This window comes from Seriola aureovittata, chromosome 11 (assembly GCF_021018895.1).
Source record: "Seriola aureovittata isolate HTS-2021-v1 ecotype China chromosome 11, ASM2101889v1, whole genome shotgun sequence".
NCBI classification, from domain to species: Eukaryota; Metazoa; Chordata; class Actinopteri; order Carangiformes; family Carangidae; genus Seriola; species Seriola aureovittata.
The window spans coordinates 17,940,739-17,959,342 of NC_079374.1; the positions used below are offsets into that span (position 1 = coordinate 17,940,739).

The 18,604-nt window shown below is 39.4% G+C and overlaps 1 protein-coding gene across 2 annotated transcripts in view; it reads left to right on the forward strand.

Annotated features, from left to right (window-relative positions):
• edar (ectodysplasin A receptor) overlaps window positions 1-13,485 on the forward strand; it is a 34,984-nt gene extending 21,499 nt beyond the window's left edge. Inside the window, exons 6-12 of one of the 2 annotated variants that reach the window (XM_056388595.1) lie at window positions 3,969-4,046; window positions 4,183-4,308; window positions 4,405-4,479; window positions 6,884-6,956; window positions 9,647-9,977; window positions 10,104-10,167; window positions 10,663-13,485. In XM_056388595.1, the coding sequence (XP_056244570.1) occupies window positions 3,969-4,046; window positions 4,183-4,308; window positions 4,405-4,479; window positions 6,884-6,956; window positions 9,647-9,977; window positions 10,104-10,167; window positions 10,663-11,048 (1,133 nt within the window). In that variant the 3' untranslated portion in view covers window positions 11,049-13,485. The remainder of the gene's footprint in view (window positions 1-3,968; window positions 4,047-4,182; window positions 4,309-4,404; window positions 4,480-6,883; window positions 6,957-9,646; window positions 9,978-10,103; window positions 10,168-10,662) is intronic. The other variant, XM_056388596.1, reaches the window with a different exon arrangement.
• Window positions 13,486-18,604: the final 5,119 nt, after the last annotated feature.

Below are 18,604 nucleotides of genomic sequence, written 5' to 3' on the forward strand. Positions count from 1 at the left end.
CTTTCTGTCCAAACACCGACCTGGTTTCCACTCAATGAAAAGCTGCCACCCATTAAATTTTTCTGTCTAAATGAAAGGAAATAAATGATGGCAGGCTGTGCAAAAGCAGATGTACTGCATATTAAAAGCCTGGACAAAGTTTTTGTGAACACTCCGAGGTCAGATGTTGTGCCGAGTTCTCTCAGGCAGTCAAGCAAATAATACTTTCTGATATTTTGGAAATGTATGTTTGCAGTTGACAGTGGTGATGGTGCACACAGGAGTATAGCAGCCGTGTTACAGATTAGAGTTACATTATAGAGTATGTGAACAACTTTGATTATTCTGTACCTCTTAAAGTAGCAGAAAACAAAAAGGTTATAATCCTTGCCTTTGTAATTTGTCACAATACATTATTGAAATCAAGCTGCAGTATCATACTTTATTGTATTTTTTAATTTCATAATCATTTTCAGTCACCAGTGTCTCCTTTGGGGTGATTTCCTAATTGATTACAAATAGCCCCTGCATGTTTTTCTCATTGTAAATGGGATAATTATCTTTTAGTTGAAATTCATCAGTTTTAAAATTAATAATAAAATCTTTCTCGTCTTTTCCATTCACAGTGAAGTTGCATATATCCCTGTTTTCACCCTGTTCTACTTTCCTCATATTTGCGCTACCTCTACTTCTTTGTTATATTCTTTTTAAACAGAGCTTGCTACTGTTCGCTTGTAATTTTTCATTACTCTGAGTTTAAACATACATAAATCTGTTTTAAGACATGGATACAGTTAAAACGACCATGAAAATCAGACTTCAATCCATTAGAATGTGATTAGATATTGATGATCTGTCTTCATGGCCTTGTTATCAAACTACTGGGTATCAGTATCAAAATTTAATCAAGGAGATGAATAGACTCCAAATGTAATTTCACATGTTTAAGTAATTTTCTGTAAGGTGATAATTATAAATAGCATAAACATGACAGTCCAAAAAGATTACTGTGAGCTGCAGAGCAAGAGCTAAATATTTCCACTGTCCTACTGTGCCCTCTGTGGCTTTGTCCAGAGAGGCAACATTGTTTGACCCTCACTGATAGAGACTGCAATGAGAATAATATTTATGGGCTCACAACTGCTCAAAAATCCCCTTTGAGTGTAATTGAAGAGCCCAGAAATGAATGGTGTTGTTATTTTGTCATATTTAATGAGTGTGTTTTGAAAAATGAAAACCCCAAAAAGCAGCCCAGGCCTGCAGAGAAGAGGGTGTGAAGTATGAGCAGCAGTATGTGTGTGTGTGAATAAACACTTGCTTTTCAACAGCACCCTAATTGTTTCTCCCAGGCATGGAAATGAGTGATTGATCGATGCTGGGAAGAAGTGCAAATAATAGAGATAGAATGATCAGACAAAAAACATCTATTATGGCAAATAATTTCATCAGACCTCAGATTTGTCAAGCTTATTTGGGAAGTGCTATTTTTGTGCTAATTTCAACATTTGTAAAGAAATAGATGGGTTTGTTTGGGACTTATTTCCTACACAGAGTTAGATGAGAAAATTGATACCACTCCTGCATCTGGCCTTTCAGTATAAGGCCACAGCTGGTAGCTAGTTAGCTTAGCGAGAATAAAGACTGGAAATAGATAGCCTGGTGCTGTTTGAAAGCAAGTTGTTGTTTTTACACTTTGGCCTTTTTATGGGCTAAACAAGCAAGCTACAATGTATTATTTGTTGGAGCTTCACAGCTGCCACTAGGTGGATTTTGTTACCACTGGAATGAGCTAGGGTAGCTGTTTCCCCCTACCTTCAGTCTTTATGCTAAAACAAGCTAACAGGCTGCTAACTGTAGCTTCATATTTTGCATACAGACTCAGCAGTGGTATCAAAATGCTCCTCTCACCCTCAGCAAGAAAGCTAATAATTTTCCTTTCTCGTGTGTCATGTGAAGATTTCTCATGAGAATAACCTGATAGTTTATAGCTTTTCAGGAATTGATATAGGTGTAATTACTATTGTGTTGTATCAGTTAGTAGTAGGGATTAAACTCCAGCAAAGCGAGCTGGTCCTGCAGCACAGTTTACTGACATAAGTTTGATTAGCTTGGATAAAAAGATAACGTCACACAGAGCATCCTCTATTTCTCCCTATCTGTTAAGTCAGGCTGCGGTACATTTTAATTTAATCCTTTTAAATGAGGGCACCCCACCCCACCCTGATAGTGAATAAAAATGGAGCTAAGAGCTGGGAGTTCTACTTGCTCAGGGTGAAGGCAGGCTGACACTCGCCATGTAATCTGTAAATTACCCTGGCTCCTGCCTAGCTCTGTTTGTGTGATAATTAAAACTTCAGTGGTTATGAGGAAGAAAGATGATTAGCATGTTAGTGCTTGCGCTGATGCTACTCTTTGGCAGGCAACTATGACTTTTTGATTTTCATTGACTATCGCTGGCATTTGACCCTTTTACTATCAGCTGCCGATACACCTAAATACTTAAAAAAGATTGTGTTTTCACTGTGGACAGACTACAGACTGCACTAACTATAAGAACACACTTATGGACCAACAGAGACACCAGACATGTGGTTTATATCACAGTTTACACAGAAGTATTTTTCAGAGGTTATACCCTTCGATTCAGCCCTGCTTACAGAGGTATCATGATTCTCACCTCAAACAAAATGCTTTGATTTTTGTTATATCTACACTGTTCGGTAAATCTCTCAGTTTGTTTGGACCAGAGTATCCAGAGTGCCTTGAAGAATTATCATTTTGCAGTGTTTGTTCAGCCTTTGAGACGTGATTAAGAGATGAAACCGCAAGACGCTAAACAGAATTCCAGTTCAGGCTCATATCCTTATCCAGAGAGTGTAAACACATACTCCAAGTTAATGTCTGCAGCCACAGGGCACTGATGCGTGTGTGTGTGTGTGTGTGTGTGTGTGTGTGTGTGTGTGTGAGGACATGAGTCTCAGAGACCACGGGAAGCGGTGGAGGTGTACAGTATATCAACTTAGGGAAATAAAAGACTGATTAAAATAGCTGATTTATGAGCTGCCAGGGGTTTACAGCTCCATTAGGAGTGAGGAAATGCTGAATGTTCATGCTTGCAATAATGTCATGTGATGCAATACTCTTCGAAAAAAAAATTATTTTGTGGAGAAAAAATCCATAAAATGTAAGGCCAAAGCTTACATGCCATTACCAGTGAATGATGGAGTATGAACTCCACCAGTAACAAACTGAAATCTTACAATTTTTTTTTTTTTTTTTTTTCGCCTTCCTCTTGGAACAATCTATTTTTTTTCTTGGAAGAAAATAGTGATGCACTATTTATCCAACTATAAAAGGAATAATTAGCTTTTTCTCTTTCATGCTGAGATTTAAATGAGAAGATTGATACCACTGTCACATCTGGAGGGTAGGCTTTGTGTGTTGCAGTCAGTTAGCTTAGCTTAGCACAAAGACTGGATACAGGGGGAATCAGCTAGCCTGGCTCTGTCAAAAGGTAATACAGGTTAGCCGTTTCCCCCTATTACCTGTCTTTGTACTAAGCTAAGCTAACCAGCTGCTGGTAGTAGCTTCATATTTACTGTGAGGACATGATAATGGTATTAAACTTTTCAGCTAACTCTTGGTAAGAAAGCAAATAACCAAATTTCCCCAAAACATTAGACTGTTATTTTAATCAAAATTAACAGTTTTGCCGGTTTTACCAATTTCAATTTTTACCAACATAGGTTTAAATTCATCTGTCGGCTGTGTGTGGAGATAAGACATGCAACTGTGCTGAACTAGAAAATACAAACTCAAACTTGATCATAGATAAGATTGTGTGTGTTATCCTTCTGAAAGCAGTGCTCTATGGTAAGAAGTAATTGTAGTTAAGGTTTTGCAGGTAATAAATGTATGAGCAAATAGCAGGAGAAACATCCACAGTTAATGAACCAGTACTGAGGTGTGTATATGTGTGTGTTTCACAGGCATGCAAAGTACTGGACCAGGAGAAAAACCTCAAATTGACCCTGGCAGCACTACTGTGTTCCCTCATCCAGATAAAGGTATCTGCAACACACGAACACACACACAGGCTTCATCTGTCTCCTGTTAAAATCCATTTTTTTTAATCTATTTTCTCAAACACACACACACACACACACACACACACCACACTAAATCATTGGCTTTATGCTTTAGGTTCCAATGGACAGGGTCACCTAGCGACGGCTCTCATTATCGCCATGTCAACCATCTTCATCATGGCCATCGCCATCGTCCTCATCATCATGTTTTATATCCTGAAGGCCAAACCCAGTGGCCAGGGTGAGACACTCACTCACTCGCTCGCTCGCTCGCTCGCTCGCTCGCTCAAAGGTTGGCATTTGTGTTTAATGATGTTTTGTGTGTGTGTGTCTGCAGCATGTTGTTCCGGACAAGTTGTGAAGGCAGTGGAGGCTCAGACCAACAAACAGGAAGACAAGAAAGATGTCCCTGGTGAGACAGGATACACACACACAAACACACATGCACTCAATGATTAATGAGCTAACACAGACTTTAAGCTTCTTAATGACTTCCTGTTTGGTGTCTCTGACAAAGGGACTCAGTTCTAGCAGTAGAAACAATGAATTTGTTTACATGCACATTAGTATCATGGTTATGAGCCTTATCCTGGTTTTCATTATATTCTAGATGTGATGTTTACATGAAACATAAGTCATCTTGTTGTTCATATCCTTGTATGCATCATCCTAACACTATCTACATTTTTGGCCATATGTATGGGCTCATGGAAAGTTTATGATTTAGCACTCCATCTAGCAGCAAATTCAGGTTTCTCAAAATGGAGATAAGGGCTTTCATCCAAGTTTTTGACAACAAGTTAATAATAATAATAATATGATATTTCAATGCAAAAACAAATTCTTGCAATACTCCAAAAATAAGTTTAATGACTGAGAATTTGACTTTCATTTCATAAACTTTCATAAACCAAAGTTGGTCAATCAAAGTCCACAGTACTTTGAGATTATACAGAGTACATACTATAAGATATTTCTTTTGTAATTTAGAAAGTGCAAAATGATATATTGAAATAGTTTCTTACAACCTTAAAAAAAAATGTTTAAATGCAGAAACAAAGCATGAAAATACAATACTTTAGTGACAATAGAGACAGTTTGTACTGAACTGTCTATACAGACCATCTGACAGTCTCAGTTTTCAAATCTGAAAAAATAAACACGTCACTGATCATTACTGTGCCTCCATAAACTCCACTCGCACATTGCACAATTCCTAAAGAAGCCTACAAAATATGCACTCAATAACAGTTTACACCTTAAAAACACACTCCAAATAGTACAAAAGCACACAAAGCTACATGATTATAGTAACAAGACAAACTATAATTATTTTTTTTCTTACCCTTAGCTTTAACAACTGTAAAATTACTCCAAAGTACCCAGAGCAACACTGTATATAATTTTACTCAATCCTTTCTAACCGTAATTCAAGTAACTGTATGACTGGCTTACTTGTTAAGCCCAAACATTGTATGCTATCTGTGGTCAGGCCTGCATCCACAAAAAGATTATCCAACACTGAGCTCTGGGCTCAGCTGTTACTGATTTCTTTAAAATTGTAGCTGCAAATAGCATTTCCTTTTTTTAACTATTTCATTTGAAAAAGTGTTTCCATCTCCTGAACAGCATGTATTCACGAATGAAGGGACACTTGAACTCTTAGTTCGTGTTAAGATCCGACCTACAACAACCTGTGCAATGCACATCACATCTGTATTAAATATGTATCAAACAAATTGAATCATCTCATCTAATCTAACTGAATCACATTTAAATGTTAATACAGTGCTGTCTCCTATTTGTCAGTCCAGTTTGCTTGTGCATATATATGATGATTTTTAGCATGATTTATGCAAATGCAAGTGTGTGCTCGTGTACTTAAAGTGTGTGTGTGTGTGTGTAGGCTGACAGACCTGCAGCATGATGAGTACATCATGGTGGAATGTGAAGCTGCCAAAGCTGAAGCCATACGTTGCTTTAGGCGCCATTTCTCCTGACAATGATGCTCTGTTCAATTTCACTGCCAGACTGACTGACTAACCACTTACATGTGGTGTGGATGAGAACACACACATACACACTCACACTTACTGTGGCCACAAACACATTATGCAGTATAAGGAGGTCACTAACTTAATAATGTAATAGCTAAAAAAACATAATACAATGGTTAAAGTATGATTAGAGAATAAATATCTGCATTGTTAGTGAATGTTACATTATTATGAGTGTGTGTGTGAGTGCATTTTAGATGGCTGGTGTTTGTGTATGTGGGAGAGAAGCCCATCGCTCGGAGCTCTACCGGAGCTAGCTGTCACTCACGTAGACACTGACTTAATAACTCAGTGAGATGAAAGACACAGACGTTTAAATTCACACACACTCTCTGTTTCTCTCTCTAACACACACACACACAAACAACATTTGTTCCACTTAGGTATTCACTCATTACGCTGTCTATCCCTATCAGTATCCATGATGTAAGTGTAATTTAACATAATAGTCACCGTAATCATTTTATACAGCGTTCCAACTGCAGTTCCTCTGTTCAAGGTGTAAATCCATTTAGTCTAAAGATTCTTTGTTCTTTTGTGTTCTCCATCTCATGCAAAGGTCTATTAAAAACTCCAGGTTTAATCCAGTCTTAGTGACAAAAGAGCACACAAAATACCATTTGAGATCTTTTCTGAATTTACATCTTTAAATTAGCAATGGCATTACTGAAGTTCTCTCGCTAAATTTGATATGTTTGAATTTATGAGGAAAAAAACAAACACCTGTAAACCTGTATGTCTTCTCGTTTTCTCTCCTAGACAATGTGGTGATCTACTCAGAAAAAGACGAGTTTGACAAACTAAAAGCTACTCCCCAGAAGACGGTCAAAAGGTGAGACACACCTGTTGATTCACACAGTTACTCCTTGGTTGATCAAACGAAGAGCAGACGCACTTAAAGGATTCTCAGTGATTAATGGTTATATCAACACAGCTTAACTAACGCTCTGTGTAGCGGGAGAATCAAACCCAGGATTTGGTTTAAAAAAACAAAAACAAAACAAAAACATCATACAGCTGTTATGAGCTGTTAAATATGTTTCCAATGGAGGATATGGTCCTTCATTGATTATGGAGTTGCTACAAGTTTTTCTTCCCTAGCTTGACTTCCAGCTGTATTTTAATGAATCCACTGAGGTTTGAAAGGGATTTACAACACTTACAAACTTTTCTTGTACAACCAGCCCATTTTCACACCAACACAATCGCCTTGCATTAACTAATGCAGCATTTTAATGTTTATCTTTATGTGTGTATACCAATTATGTATATTTATGCATCATTTTGTGCTAATAATATGAGTTAAGAATAATTGTCCGTGTCCTGTATGGATAATATATTGTGTACACATATTTGTTAAACACAGACATTGTATCCTGATCTGTGAGTTTGTATAATTGGTGTGTATGTGTGTGTGAGAGTATGTATGTGTGTGTGTGTGGGTGTGTGTGTGTGTGTGCATGCATTTGAATGTGGCGACACAGAGACGCTACACAAAAGAAAGAAGCTTTTATCATTTTCTCAGCATCTGCCCGTAATTAAGCCACCACAGAACAAGTCACTGCAGTAGTAGTATCATTGCTGCTGGCCTTTTTTTTTTTTTTTTTTTTGCTGTATCCACGTATATATGTGTGTGTGTGTGTGTGTGTGTGTGTGGCATGCTAAAAGCAAGTTCAGCTGAGTTTTTTTGTTTGTTTTTAATGAAGCACACAGCCATTATGTGGCTTTGGAGCGAGCAAAGAGGTGGGTTTTGGCGGGGAGAGGGGGTGAGGTATAGCATAGATGAGCCCTGAAGGCAAGCAAACACTGAGAGACGGACAGAGGAGGTAGTTGTCGGAGTGGATAGGGGTATTTATTCCAGGCTTCACCTAAAACCACCACCAGGTGAAAGCACGTCCTGGCAGACAACAAAAGAACGACAGTTTTCTCACCTTCGTCTTTCTGCATACATTTCATCCCCCATGTGCAGACAATGCTGCTTTATAGGCACTAGTGGCTAATGTGCAGGAGAAGTGTGGAAATACATGATAGCTCGCATACCCACAGTGAACCTTTGTGCTCAGGGTGTTATAGTGGTTGCAGCATACATGCTTAGATTGATATGCTGTTCAAATATATGGAAGGGATATAAATTAGAGCATGCACGTGCACACACGCACACACACACACACGCACGCACGCACGCACGCACGCACGCACGCACGCACGCACGCACGCACACACACACACACACACACACACACACACGCACGCACGCACGCACACACACACACACACACACACCTCAGCATCAAGAGCAATAAGCAGTGTGGTATAGCAGCATGCCAAAGGATGTGCTAACTCACTAGTGTGGCTGCCAGTGTGGGTGTTAGATGTCCGGGAAACAATGCCATTTTGTGTGTGTGTGTGTGTGTGTGAGTGTTGAGGAAAAGAGTGTGGGACTGCGAAACAATGGCAGTCTCTGTCAACAAGGTGCTTTTGCGAGAAAATCCAGAGCAAGCACAGAGAGGGAGAAGATGGGTAATAAAATGATATTATACGGTATCATGTTGTAAAACGCCGGGCTATTTCAGTCAATCACAGGAACAGCTTAGAAACATCAGTAGCTATAGCAACAACAACAGCATTCTTCTGCGACTCATTGTCACTGGTCAAAAATCCTGTTAAGTTTGCAAAGACAGAAGTCATTCTGTGTGCATTAATTAGAGGCTACTTAACTTTAATTATGTTGTACAACAGCAAAACTAGATGTACGGCAGACAACTAGAACCAGAATTAGTGCTTATACACAGATATGTCTAAGAGCAAAGCAGCAGCAGAGGGAGGGAGGTGACATTTAAGAAGATAAAAACATTCATATCAGGGGTAAACACTCAGTTGCCCGTTCATTAGGCAAATAGGCTAATTAACTGTCAACTGAGTGTATTTGCAATTTACCTAAAATTATGAGTATTTTGTTTTTGCGACAATCTTTGTTCATACAGAGATACTTGCTTGGAGATTTTCATCTCTGTACAATGAAAATAAGATGGAACACATTTGACCGCAAAAGGGAAGTGTGATTACGTGTGTGTTACTCCGGCTTTTGTACGGATTAAACAAGATATGATCTTTTAAATAGTGAGCTTTATCTGTGCTGGTAGCTTTATAGATACGACAATGGTATCGATCTTCTCATCTATCTTGGCAAAAAAAACAAACCCGCAGGCCTTGAACTATTCCTTTAACAACAACAAAAAAAAAACGAATCAGATTTAAGTAGGTACTAAAATGCGGATGTTGCATGTGTACTACTAATAAACATTGTGATAAAAAAACAGTACAAAATATAAAACACTCATGTTGCACATTTAATTGTTAGCTGTGTCGCATAGCCCAGAATCTATAGCTTCTATGTAGGAGCCCCAGCAAACTGGGCTGGAGACTGTGCGCATTTTTTAACAGTGTGCATGATCTCAGTGTTTTATGTAATACCAGAGAATATGTGCACATGTGTTCAAACATCTGTCTTTGTGTGCGCAGTGAAAACGACGCGTCATCAGAGAACGAGCAGCTGTTGAGCCGCAGCATCGACAGTGATGAGGAGGCAGCATCTGAGAAACAGGGATCAGCTGACACCAATAACCCCAACCCCAACTTGTGCCTCGTCAACCTGGGCAATAAGCCCGACCTCTGCCTGCTCTCTCTGGGGCTGCTGGAGAGCGACCGTGCCTGCAACGGGACCCCCACCATCACAGCTGGCCAGGCCAACAACATCTCGAGTCCCAACCACATCGGCAACGTCAACCACATTGCCAGCACTAACCACATCAGCAGTGTGAACGCCATCAATAACAACAATAAAACCCCAGGGGTAAGAAAGAAGGAGCTTTTTAAGATGTTACTGCTGTAAAAAATATGATTATGAACAGATCCTCAGTTCAGTGTCATCTGGAAATCACAAAGTGCTGATATTTTTTTTTTTTTCTTAACCGCACAGATGCTACAGAATCGAAGGAAAAAGATCCTGGATCTATATGCCAGAACCTGCAATGTGACAGAGGGTAAGTCTGTCAGGAAAATATCCATCTTACCGAGCCTTGTAATCAAGAACTGAAATCTGCCAATACTGTGGGGGGCATTTTTTCTTTTTCTGGTTAGGAGGAACTCGTTTTATAAAACGTTGTAAGTGAGAAATTATAATGACTGTCAGTTTCAAGAAAATTGCATCAGGAAGTGAAACTGTATCTGAAAGAAGTCGTTGCATCACAACACTGGCCATCACTTCCACAAGTAAACAAGATTCAGACTAAATCAATGGCTAGAATTAGTGAAGAACTAAAGATGTGTGCATGTTTGTTTAAAGAAATTATATTTTTAGACAATACTCAAGATATTTCAGTCTGGAGCAAAATGGTGGACAGACCAACCCATCCACACTGCCATCCCCGGTGCAACCCCAATAACATGACTAAAAATGAAGTTTGATTCAAATTCCAACATAAGTGACTATGTTAGTGTAATATTCAGTCGGTTCTAACACTGCTGTTCTTCTCCAGGCCTGAGCCCCACGGAGCTTCCCTTCGACTGCCTGGAGAAGGCCAGCCGCATGCTGAGCTCCTCCTACAGCAGCGAGGCGGCTGTTGTGAAGACTTGGAGGCACCTGGCCGAGAGTTTCGGCCTGAAGCGCGATGAGATCGGCGGCATGAGTGACGGCCTGCAGCTCTTTGAGAGGGTGAGCACGGCAGGCTACAGCATCCCCGATCTCCTGACCCGCCTGGTACAAATCGAGAGACTGGACGCCGTGGAGTCACTCTGCTCGGACGTGCTAGGCAGCAATGAGGTGGCGGCGGCGGCCGGTCGGCAAGGCATAAGCAGTTTTCATAGCCAGCTGGTCTGTCCATCACCGTACCCATCTCCCTCCCAACGTTGCGCCAGTGTCTAGATATGTGGTGCAGCATGGACTTCAGAGACTTGGATGCCTTACAGTATACATATATGTAGGGACAGACTCTGCTCTGACAAGAAGGGCAGTACATATACAGTATAAACATTACCCCCATCACATGAAGAATATCAGTGGACCTTCACAGGCACAATCCTTTTCTCCCATCATGGGTATTCTCTGCTAAGAAGCTAGCCATCTGAAAGACTCCGTATGGCCTTCATTTTTGTCTTTCTAAAGTGTTTGAGAAACACAAAAATAAAGGATTCTTCTGATTCAGATTATTCTCTAGTTTGGTAGTTCAGGTATTTGCTCCTTTGCAAAAACAAAATAGTCAGAATTAGTTTCTATTTAATTTGATTTTTGCCTTTATCAAATTCTAATGAATTTTAGCAAAAACAGCTGGTTTAACTGTGCGCTGGGCGCAACAGAAGAACATTTTAAAGTTAAACAAAATTCAGCAAGCAATTTTAAAAAGTGCCTCTCTTGGCTACAGTCCATTGTAAGTGGGTGTAATGGGGATGCCTTCTTTGCTGTCCTCTCACTGAACCTTCTGCTACATCCCGCTGCTGACATGGCTCGATGTTTGTGTCTATATAAAGGAGACGACCTGGTTTGACCGCAGCATCAGTTAACATTCATGACTGCGCCTTTGGCTGTGCTGTCATCATATAGGAAAGACAGCAGATAACGAGCCCCCTACTTAGAATGCAATCATTATGGCCAGCTGGAAATGCTAAAATATCATTCAGCTCCACTTTCATCTGGTAAACATTGCTTGTGAACTCTGGGCATTCAGGGACACCCCTGTGTCCCTTGCTGAATCGCGATGTCACCAGCAGAAACACAACTGTAGTCAAGAGTAGATTATGGTATTTTAATTTTTAATGAATTATCTGGGGACGTTGTGTCGGCACATTTAACTAAATGCTTAAGGCTGATCTTTGGAGTGTCAATCCCATACAGTTCATGAACACAGCATTACTCTGCTGTTTGTGCTGTGCCTCAGCACAGTATGGAAATCTACAACTTTAACACACACACGGACAAGCATGCTCTCTTGCTACAACTACTTCCTCAGCAGTGACCCAGTCTGTGACCCCTCCCTAATAATATCCCCCCTCCCCCTATTCCCCTTTTACCCCAGTGCTGAGGTCTAGTGCTGCCGCCAGTCCTAATTATTTGGCGTGTGGCTCCGCGGGCCCCTAATAGGCTGAAGTGTTGTGGTTTACAGAGCGGGTGCAAAGTGCCTGTGATTTCCAGCACCCAATTAAGCATTTAGGGCCACTTAACCACTGAAAGCCCAGTGGAAAAGCTGTAAAAACCCTGCATTAAAAAGAGAGATGCCACAGCAGAGGCATGACTAACTGCCCCCGGGTTTTTTGCAGTGTGAACGGTGCAAGAATGCAGCTGGTCGTGGTAGAAGCAGCGCTACGGTCGTCCTATAACGACTGATCTTTCTCAGCTTTTGTGGTCGACTCAGTCATGCTCAGACAGGATTTAAGCTCCCCTCTACCCTATGGGACCAATATAGCAAATGAGAACAATATGCAGTTGTGTGAGTTGTCCACTTCTGAAAAGCAGCTGAGGCCAGTTCAGTGCTGTATGTATAGAGACTGTGGGAGACTAAGCATCATTGTGAGGAGCGTCACGTTAAGGGCTCATTTTAGCTCCATTAATAGTGATGATGTTAAAAGATAAGATGCTGCAGGTCAAAGTCCTGTTTTCTCTAGTGGTTAAGCTTCAAAACTCAGCAGTAAGCTGTAAAATTCAACTTGCTTTGATCTCATTTCCTGGGAATAGGACTGATCATTATCTAATGCCTGATGTTGTCAGCATAATGTCCCGTGACTGATCTGCACAGAATCAAACACATCACCTGCTGCCAAGTTCCTTTTCTACTGCTTTTTGTTCACATTTTACATTGCAAACTCTGGGGCTGGACTCCAGCACTTTAAATTAATTAATGTGCATGTTTATCAAGCATGTATTCATATTTTTTTTTATTTCCTTTAAGATCTGCCTTTTGTCAAGGCAAATAAAAAGCTCACATTAAATGCCTTCTAAGTGCCTTCTTAGAGCAGGGTTGTTTTCATCAGATCCAATTCAATTCAAAACAGGTTGAACTAATTATTTTTTTCTGTTTTCTGTTTTATGCTGTTGAACTTTTGTAAATAATCTAATTGCTGGATTGAATTGAAATGAAATGGATCCAAGCCCTGTTTTCAGGCAGGCAGAGATCTTGTCTGACATACAGTATATTATGCTGATAGGATGATACAGAAGCCAAACATGGATTACTTACCTCAGTAGCACATACAGTATAACAGAACATGTAGAAACACACACAAACTCATCACAGAACCAAAGTGTAACTGTATATATAACTTATTATTGTACATAATGTATACATTAATAAAGATGTAATGCAAAACTGCCCTGGCATTTGACTCTTGTTTGAGACACGTCACTATGGATTGGACGCTCAGCAGTTCACAGTACTTGGGATAACAGTATTATTAAGACCTTTCACAATGCTTATATTGCATAAGTACACTGTTATAGACTTGCCTCGATGCAGGTATTTCAAGCTAAACTAACAGAACTAAGAGTCTACAGCCATGTTAGCAGCTCTGTAAGGCCATATTTAGGCTCAGTGGTGCTTTGAGCTAAGTGCTAAGGTCAGCATGCTAACATGCTCACAATGACAATGCTAATATTCGCATGTTAGGCAGGTTTAGTGTTTACCATGTTGACCATTTTAGTTTAGAGTGTTAGCATGCTTGCTTTTACTAATTAGTACTGAACACAACGTACAGCTTGATGCAAAATACCTGTCATTAGTTTCATAGGTATTGGTCACACGGTAACCAAACTGACATCTTATCTTCTTAAATAAAGTATCTATCTATCTATCTATCTATCTATCTATCTATCTTGACTTGATGATGGCTAGAGAAAAAAAGTCAGGGGATCACCAGAGTGATTACAGTCCAGTTCAGAGTTAAAAGTAATCTATACAATATTTCTTTTATACATTTCTCTCAAAAGCAGGACTGTCAACCTCATGGTAGAGCAAGAAAAACTCAAAAAAGAAATAACTAATAACCATAACTAAAAAATGTAGTACAATCCGTCCAATAGTTGTTGAGATATTTCAGTCAGGAATAAAGTGGTGGACCAAGTGACAGAATGTCATTACCATCTATTAAAATGTGATATAATTATGCCAATAAAATAAAACATGACCAGCACAGACCCTTAGCTAAATATGAAACAAATAATAGAAAAATAATAAAAATAATAGATAAATATCTATAAAGATGTACGGGAAGCAAGGAGAGGGATTTTTTTCAGAAAAAACAAACCTAAAAATGTTTTTTTAAACATTAGCATATAAAATGGAGTAATGGAATAATTAACAAAGGTTAAAAGTAGAACATATTATTATCAGTTTCTTTCAATAAGATCAATATCCTTCGATACAACCAGCCTATAGTACTGATCAAATATACATATATCAGTCATATATATATCATGTCAGAGGTGAATGACACTGATACACAGTAAATGATCCCATGTAGTGGTCCATCCTAGACTGATATTAAATCAACCATTAAAGCAGACACTGACAGGGTCGGTTAAGAGCTTAGAGACACCAAGTGGAAAATCGCTAATCACACAGCTCATTCAAAACGTGAACAGTTAATTATAGGTCATTAAATGTGACATATTTACTAGATGGTTCATCAAATGAGAGATGATTTCATTGGAAAAAGACTGTAGGACAAGATTAGTAGACGATAACTTCATTCAGGCATTAGTCCTCGCCCTCAAATGTACTTTCATCTCCTCCTCCTGATTGCTACTGCAAAACAAGAGGCCAAACCACTTTCTCCCTTTCAAATTAAACTTAATAACCTGTTTCTCCTTATTGTATAGCATTATCTGTATGAAGGTTTCTACATTTCCATTATTATTTACTGTTACCAAATGATGAAGAACAATACAAAACATTTGTGAACTACATTTTCTAGATACTTTGCAAATGATGTAACCTACATAAACACATTAGTTTTCTCAACCTGGAGGAATTTTGCCCCGGATAACACTTAATCTTAAATCTTTTTATACTGAAACGTCACATTAGCTACTACAGTCGTCACTTCTGCAAACAACTCTATCATCAGGCTTTCACTGTGTGCGGGTGAGTATTGGTGCCAAAATTCCCATGGCCTTAGCTAAACTATTAGGTGTGTATGTGCTGGCTGGGGATCAGTCTGGTTCATAGAAGCTCTGTCTGGCAGTGCCAGTGATGCTGCTGTGGGGCAACAGGACAGCAGAGAGGTCTTTCTCTTATCACGTTTCAAACTCTCAAAATTGCCCAAAAATAATCCATCCAACTCGAACAGCACCTTAGTCTGATAATGCACACACACACATTGAGGAGGTACATGCAGAAGTGCAGAAGCGTATGTCTGTGTGTGTGTCTTCAGGGTCTGTTTTTGCGTCTTGGCTTGGCTTTACATGAACAGGGTGAAGCCGTACAGAGTCTCTTCAGGGCAAGGAGTGCCAACCATGAGACTAATTAAACCTCTGCCAGTCAGCTACACCTTTACCCCCAACACAACAAAGTCAAGCACACACTCATCCATGTCAGTCACCCGCAAACACATCAAAGAACAGGAGCACAAGTAATGTCCAGACCTCAGTCAGGTGTATTTCCAGTGACTTGTTCGGATCAGAAGTTGTGTCTGGAGCACAAGATGAACTGTTTTTGCACTCTGTCATTTTTTTTTTTTTTTTTTTTTAAGTCATTACTACAGAGAAATTTTGCAACTGTAATTTTGCTGAAATCTACTGAAACCTTTTCATGCCTAAAACTGTTGCTCATAAAGGAAAAGTTAAACAAAGTAACTACTCATAAAACAACTAATTGTCATTTCTACTTTTTCATTTTTACAAATTAAACAAAACAAGATGTATCTGCTGTCATATTAGAGTTTTATTTTTGAACAATATCCTTTGGTGTGAAAGTAGAAAGACAGACATTTAGAGGAAAACATGCAAAGATGAATGAGTAACACACATATACGGAAAGCTTCTGGTCTAAACCAGGATTTTACACCTCACTTCAAAAAGTACAATCAGCATCAAAGCAAACCGTTCTGTCTATTTAAACAAAAGAAAATAGTAAAATTGTACTGACAGAAATCAAATAAAAGCAGTGAAAACAAACAGAAATTTGGAAACCAGTGCGATCCAAGCCTGTCTGCAAAGAATAACCCCTGACAGCTGCTTCCACTCAAAGCTCCTTCAAACACTACCTCATTTAGAGCCAGGTATATGACCACAACCTCCATGTGCTTATTGCATTACTCAATCAGCATATTTATGCATATTGAGGCTGGTGGAAACGATATACATTTGGTGGTCTGCCATGTCAAATCGCTGATTGACTTGACTTTATGGTTGTGCTGAAGTGGAACCGCTAATGTTTCCCCCTGCCAGCCTCCTCCCACCTACCAAATTACATTTTAATGAGGTTTACCAGCCAGACCAGAGCAAGGCGACTCTTTAGAGTAATTTTCGGAATTTTTGGTCCATTGAAAAAACCCAAACATAAATCAAGATCAGCGTATAAAGCCGTGTGGGTGATGCTGTGCAGGGCAGATTGGCAAGGTTAAACGTGTTAGGGAACATGGACCAGACACCGCTATGCTGACTGCAGTGCAGACCAGACTTAACTGAAGTCATGAAAGTAAATAAATCAGCTGTCCACAGTTCCTGAAGTAGGCATATAGGCAATAAGGCCTTGTTAAAGTGATACTCCACCCAAATCTATTGCAGTGTCAAACACTTGTTCCCTTTAGGCTTGAAAGCAGCTGTAAGAAGTTTGTAGATTCCTTCACCTTAAATTTATGTCAGCTACAATAAATTCCAAGTGTGACAATTTTAAAAGAAATATCCATTAAAACTGTACAGCTTCTGTCACATTATTGTGCTCCTGTAGCCTGCCATTTTAACAGATTTGTGTTAACTTTAATTTGGTGAAACTGCACTCTATACACTCAGTACTCTATACACCAGGGACATGTTAAATTAGCTACATGTCTATTAAAACGTATAGGCAGACAAGAGCATCAATATTTGACAATTCTGCGAAACCCCAGATTCAATTGGATTACTTTTTTTTAAATCCAATGCCAAGATTTTAAAACTTTCACTTTCTGCAAAATCTGCACAGGGAAGGAAAGATTGTGATTATGGCAAATAAGCCATGGGTAAGGTTTTAGGATTGGTCAACTAAAACACTTGGTTAGGGAAAGATTGTGATGATCGTTAATAAAAAGGCAAACGCTAATTGCGTGAAAGTTAGATGTAAATTGTGACGTTCAGAAAGGTCTGTAATCTAAAGAGGTGCTGGGCGGAAGACTCAGTCTCAAACTTCAAAATACACATTTTTGATAAAATATTGTAAACTATAAGTTCACTAACTAGCTTTTTCTACAGTTTTTGACTCTATCCTATGGCTGCCTGAGCAAATTTCATTCCATGAAGAGGGCCATGGAATATGATTAAAAGGCTTGAAAAAATAAATAAATAAAAAAATCCAGGAAATGAACTTTGAGTTTACAATATTTAATCACAAAGATATGTTTCTAATGTCATTAGCAGTGTTGTGTTGGACTGCATCATACTGAGAGGTGTTTCTAATTGTCGGTACTGAACTGACGCACATTCAAACTGACTGCAGCTTTCTTCATAATGAGGGAAATTACAAACCTTTTACAGCCATCCTTCAAGCCTGCAGAGGGCGAAAAGGCGGTGTGTCACTTTAAGGTCATCTCTAATCAGTGCCAGGCAAGGAGCAGTAAACAGAAGAACAGTTTGATTTAAAAAGGAAATTGTGGACAAAACTGAGATTAGGACAATTTTATTCTACAGGTCTGTTAAACAGGGATGTGCCCTCAGAGTTCATTTAAAACTGCACTGCTGGGTGCAAAAGATGGCTTGATTGTAACCTGACATTATTACATTAATTTGCAAAGCCAGTGAACAGCCCAACTCGGCTTCATGTGTTACCACTCTGCTCAATGGTTCCAAATTACTGCAACAGATGAGTTGACGGAGGCAGAAAGTGACAAGTGGCTTCACACTGAACTCCTGTTTTCAGGAGTTATTTGTATTCTGTCTATAAAGCTGACATGCTCTGAGGAGGTGGATTTTGAAGAAACGGTTGATAACATTAGCTCGAGAGAGTGATTGTATTAACCACACTGCATCTGCCTTAAAGCGACATTATAAAAAGGATTTTGGATTTCTGAGGACTGATATGGAAAGTTTTGTCCCGCCACTGCAGACAGTTTGTGCAAATTGTCAGTGTTTTTCAATGAGTTCAAATTAAAGAAAGGTGTCCTCGGCTGTCTGAAGACCCTCCTGGAAGGTCAGGGTTCAGGACTTGTGCATGTAACATGGGTGGCTTGGTGAAAAATGGTTGTCACAGGATGATGTGTTTACGTGGCAGTGTGTTCCACTGTTGATCATAAAGCCTG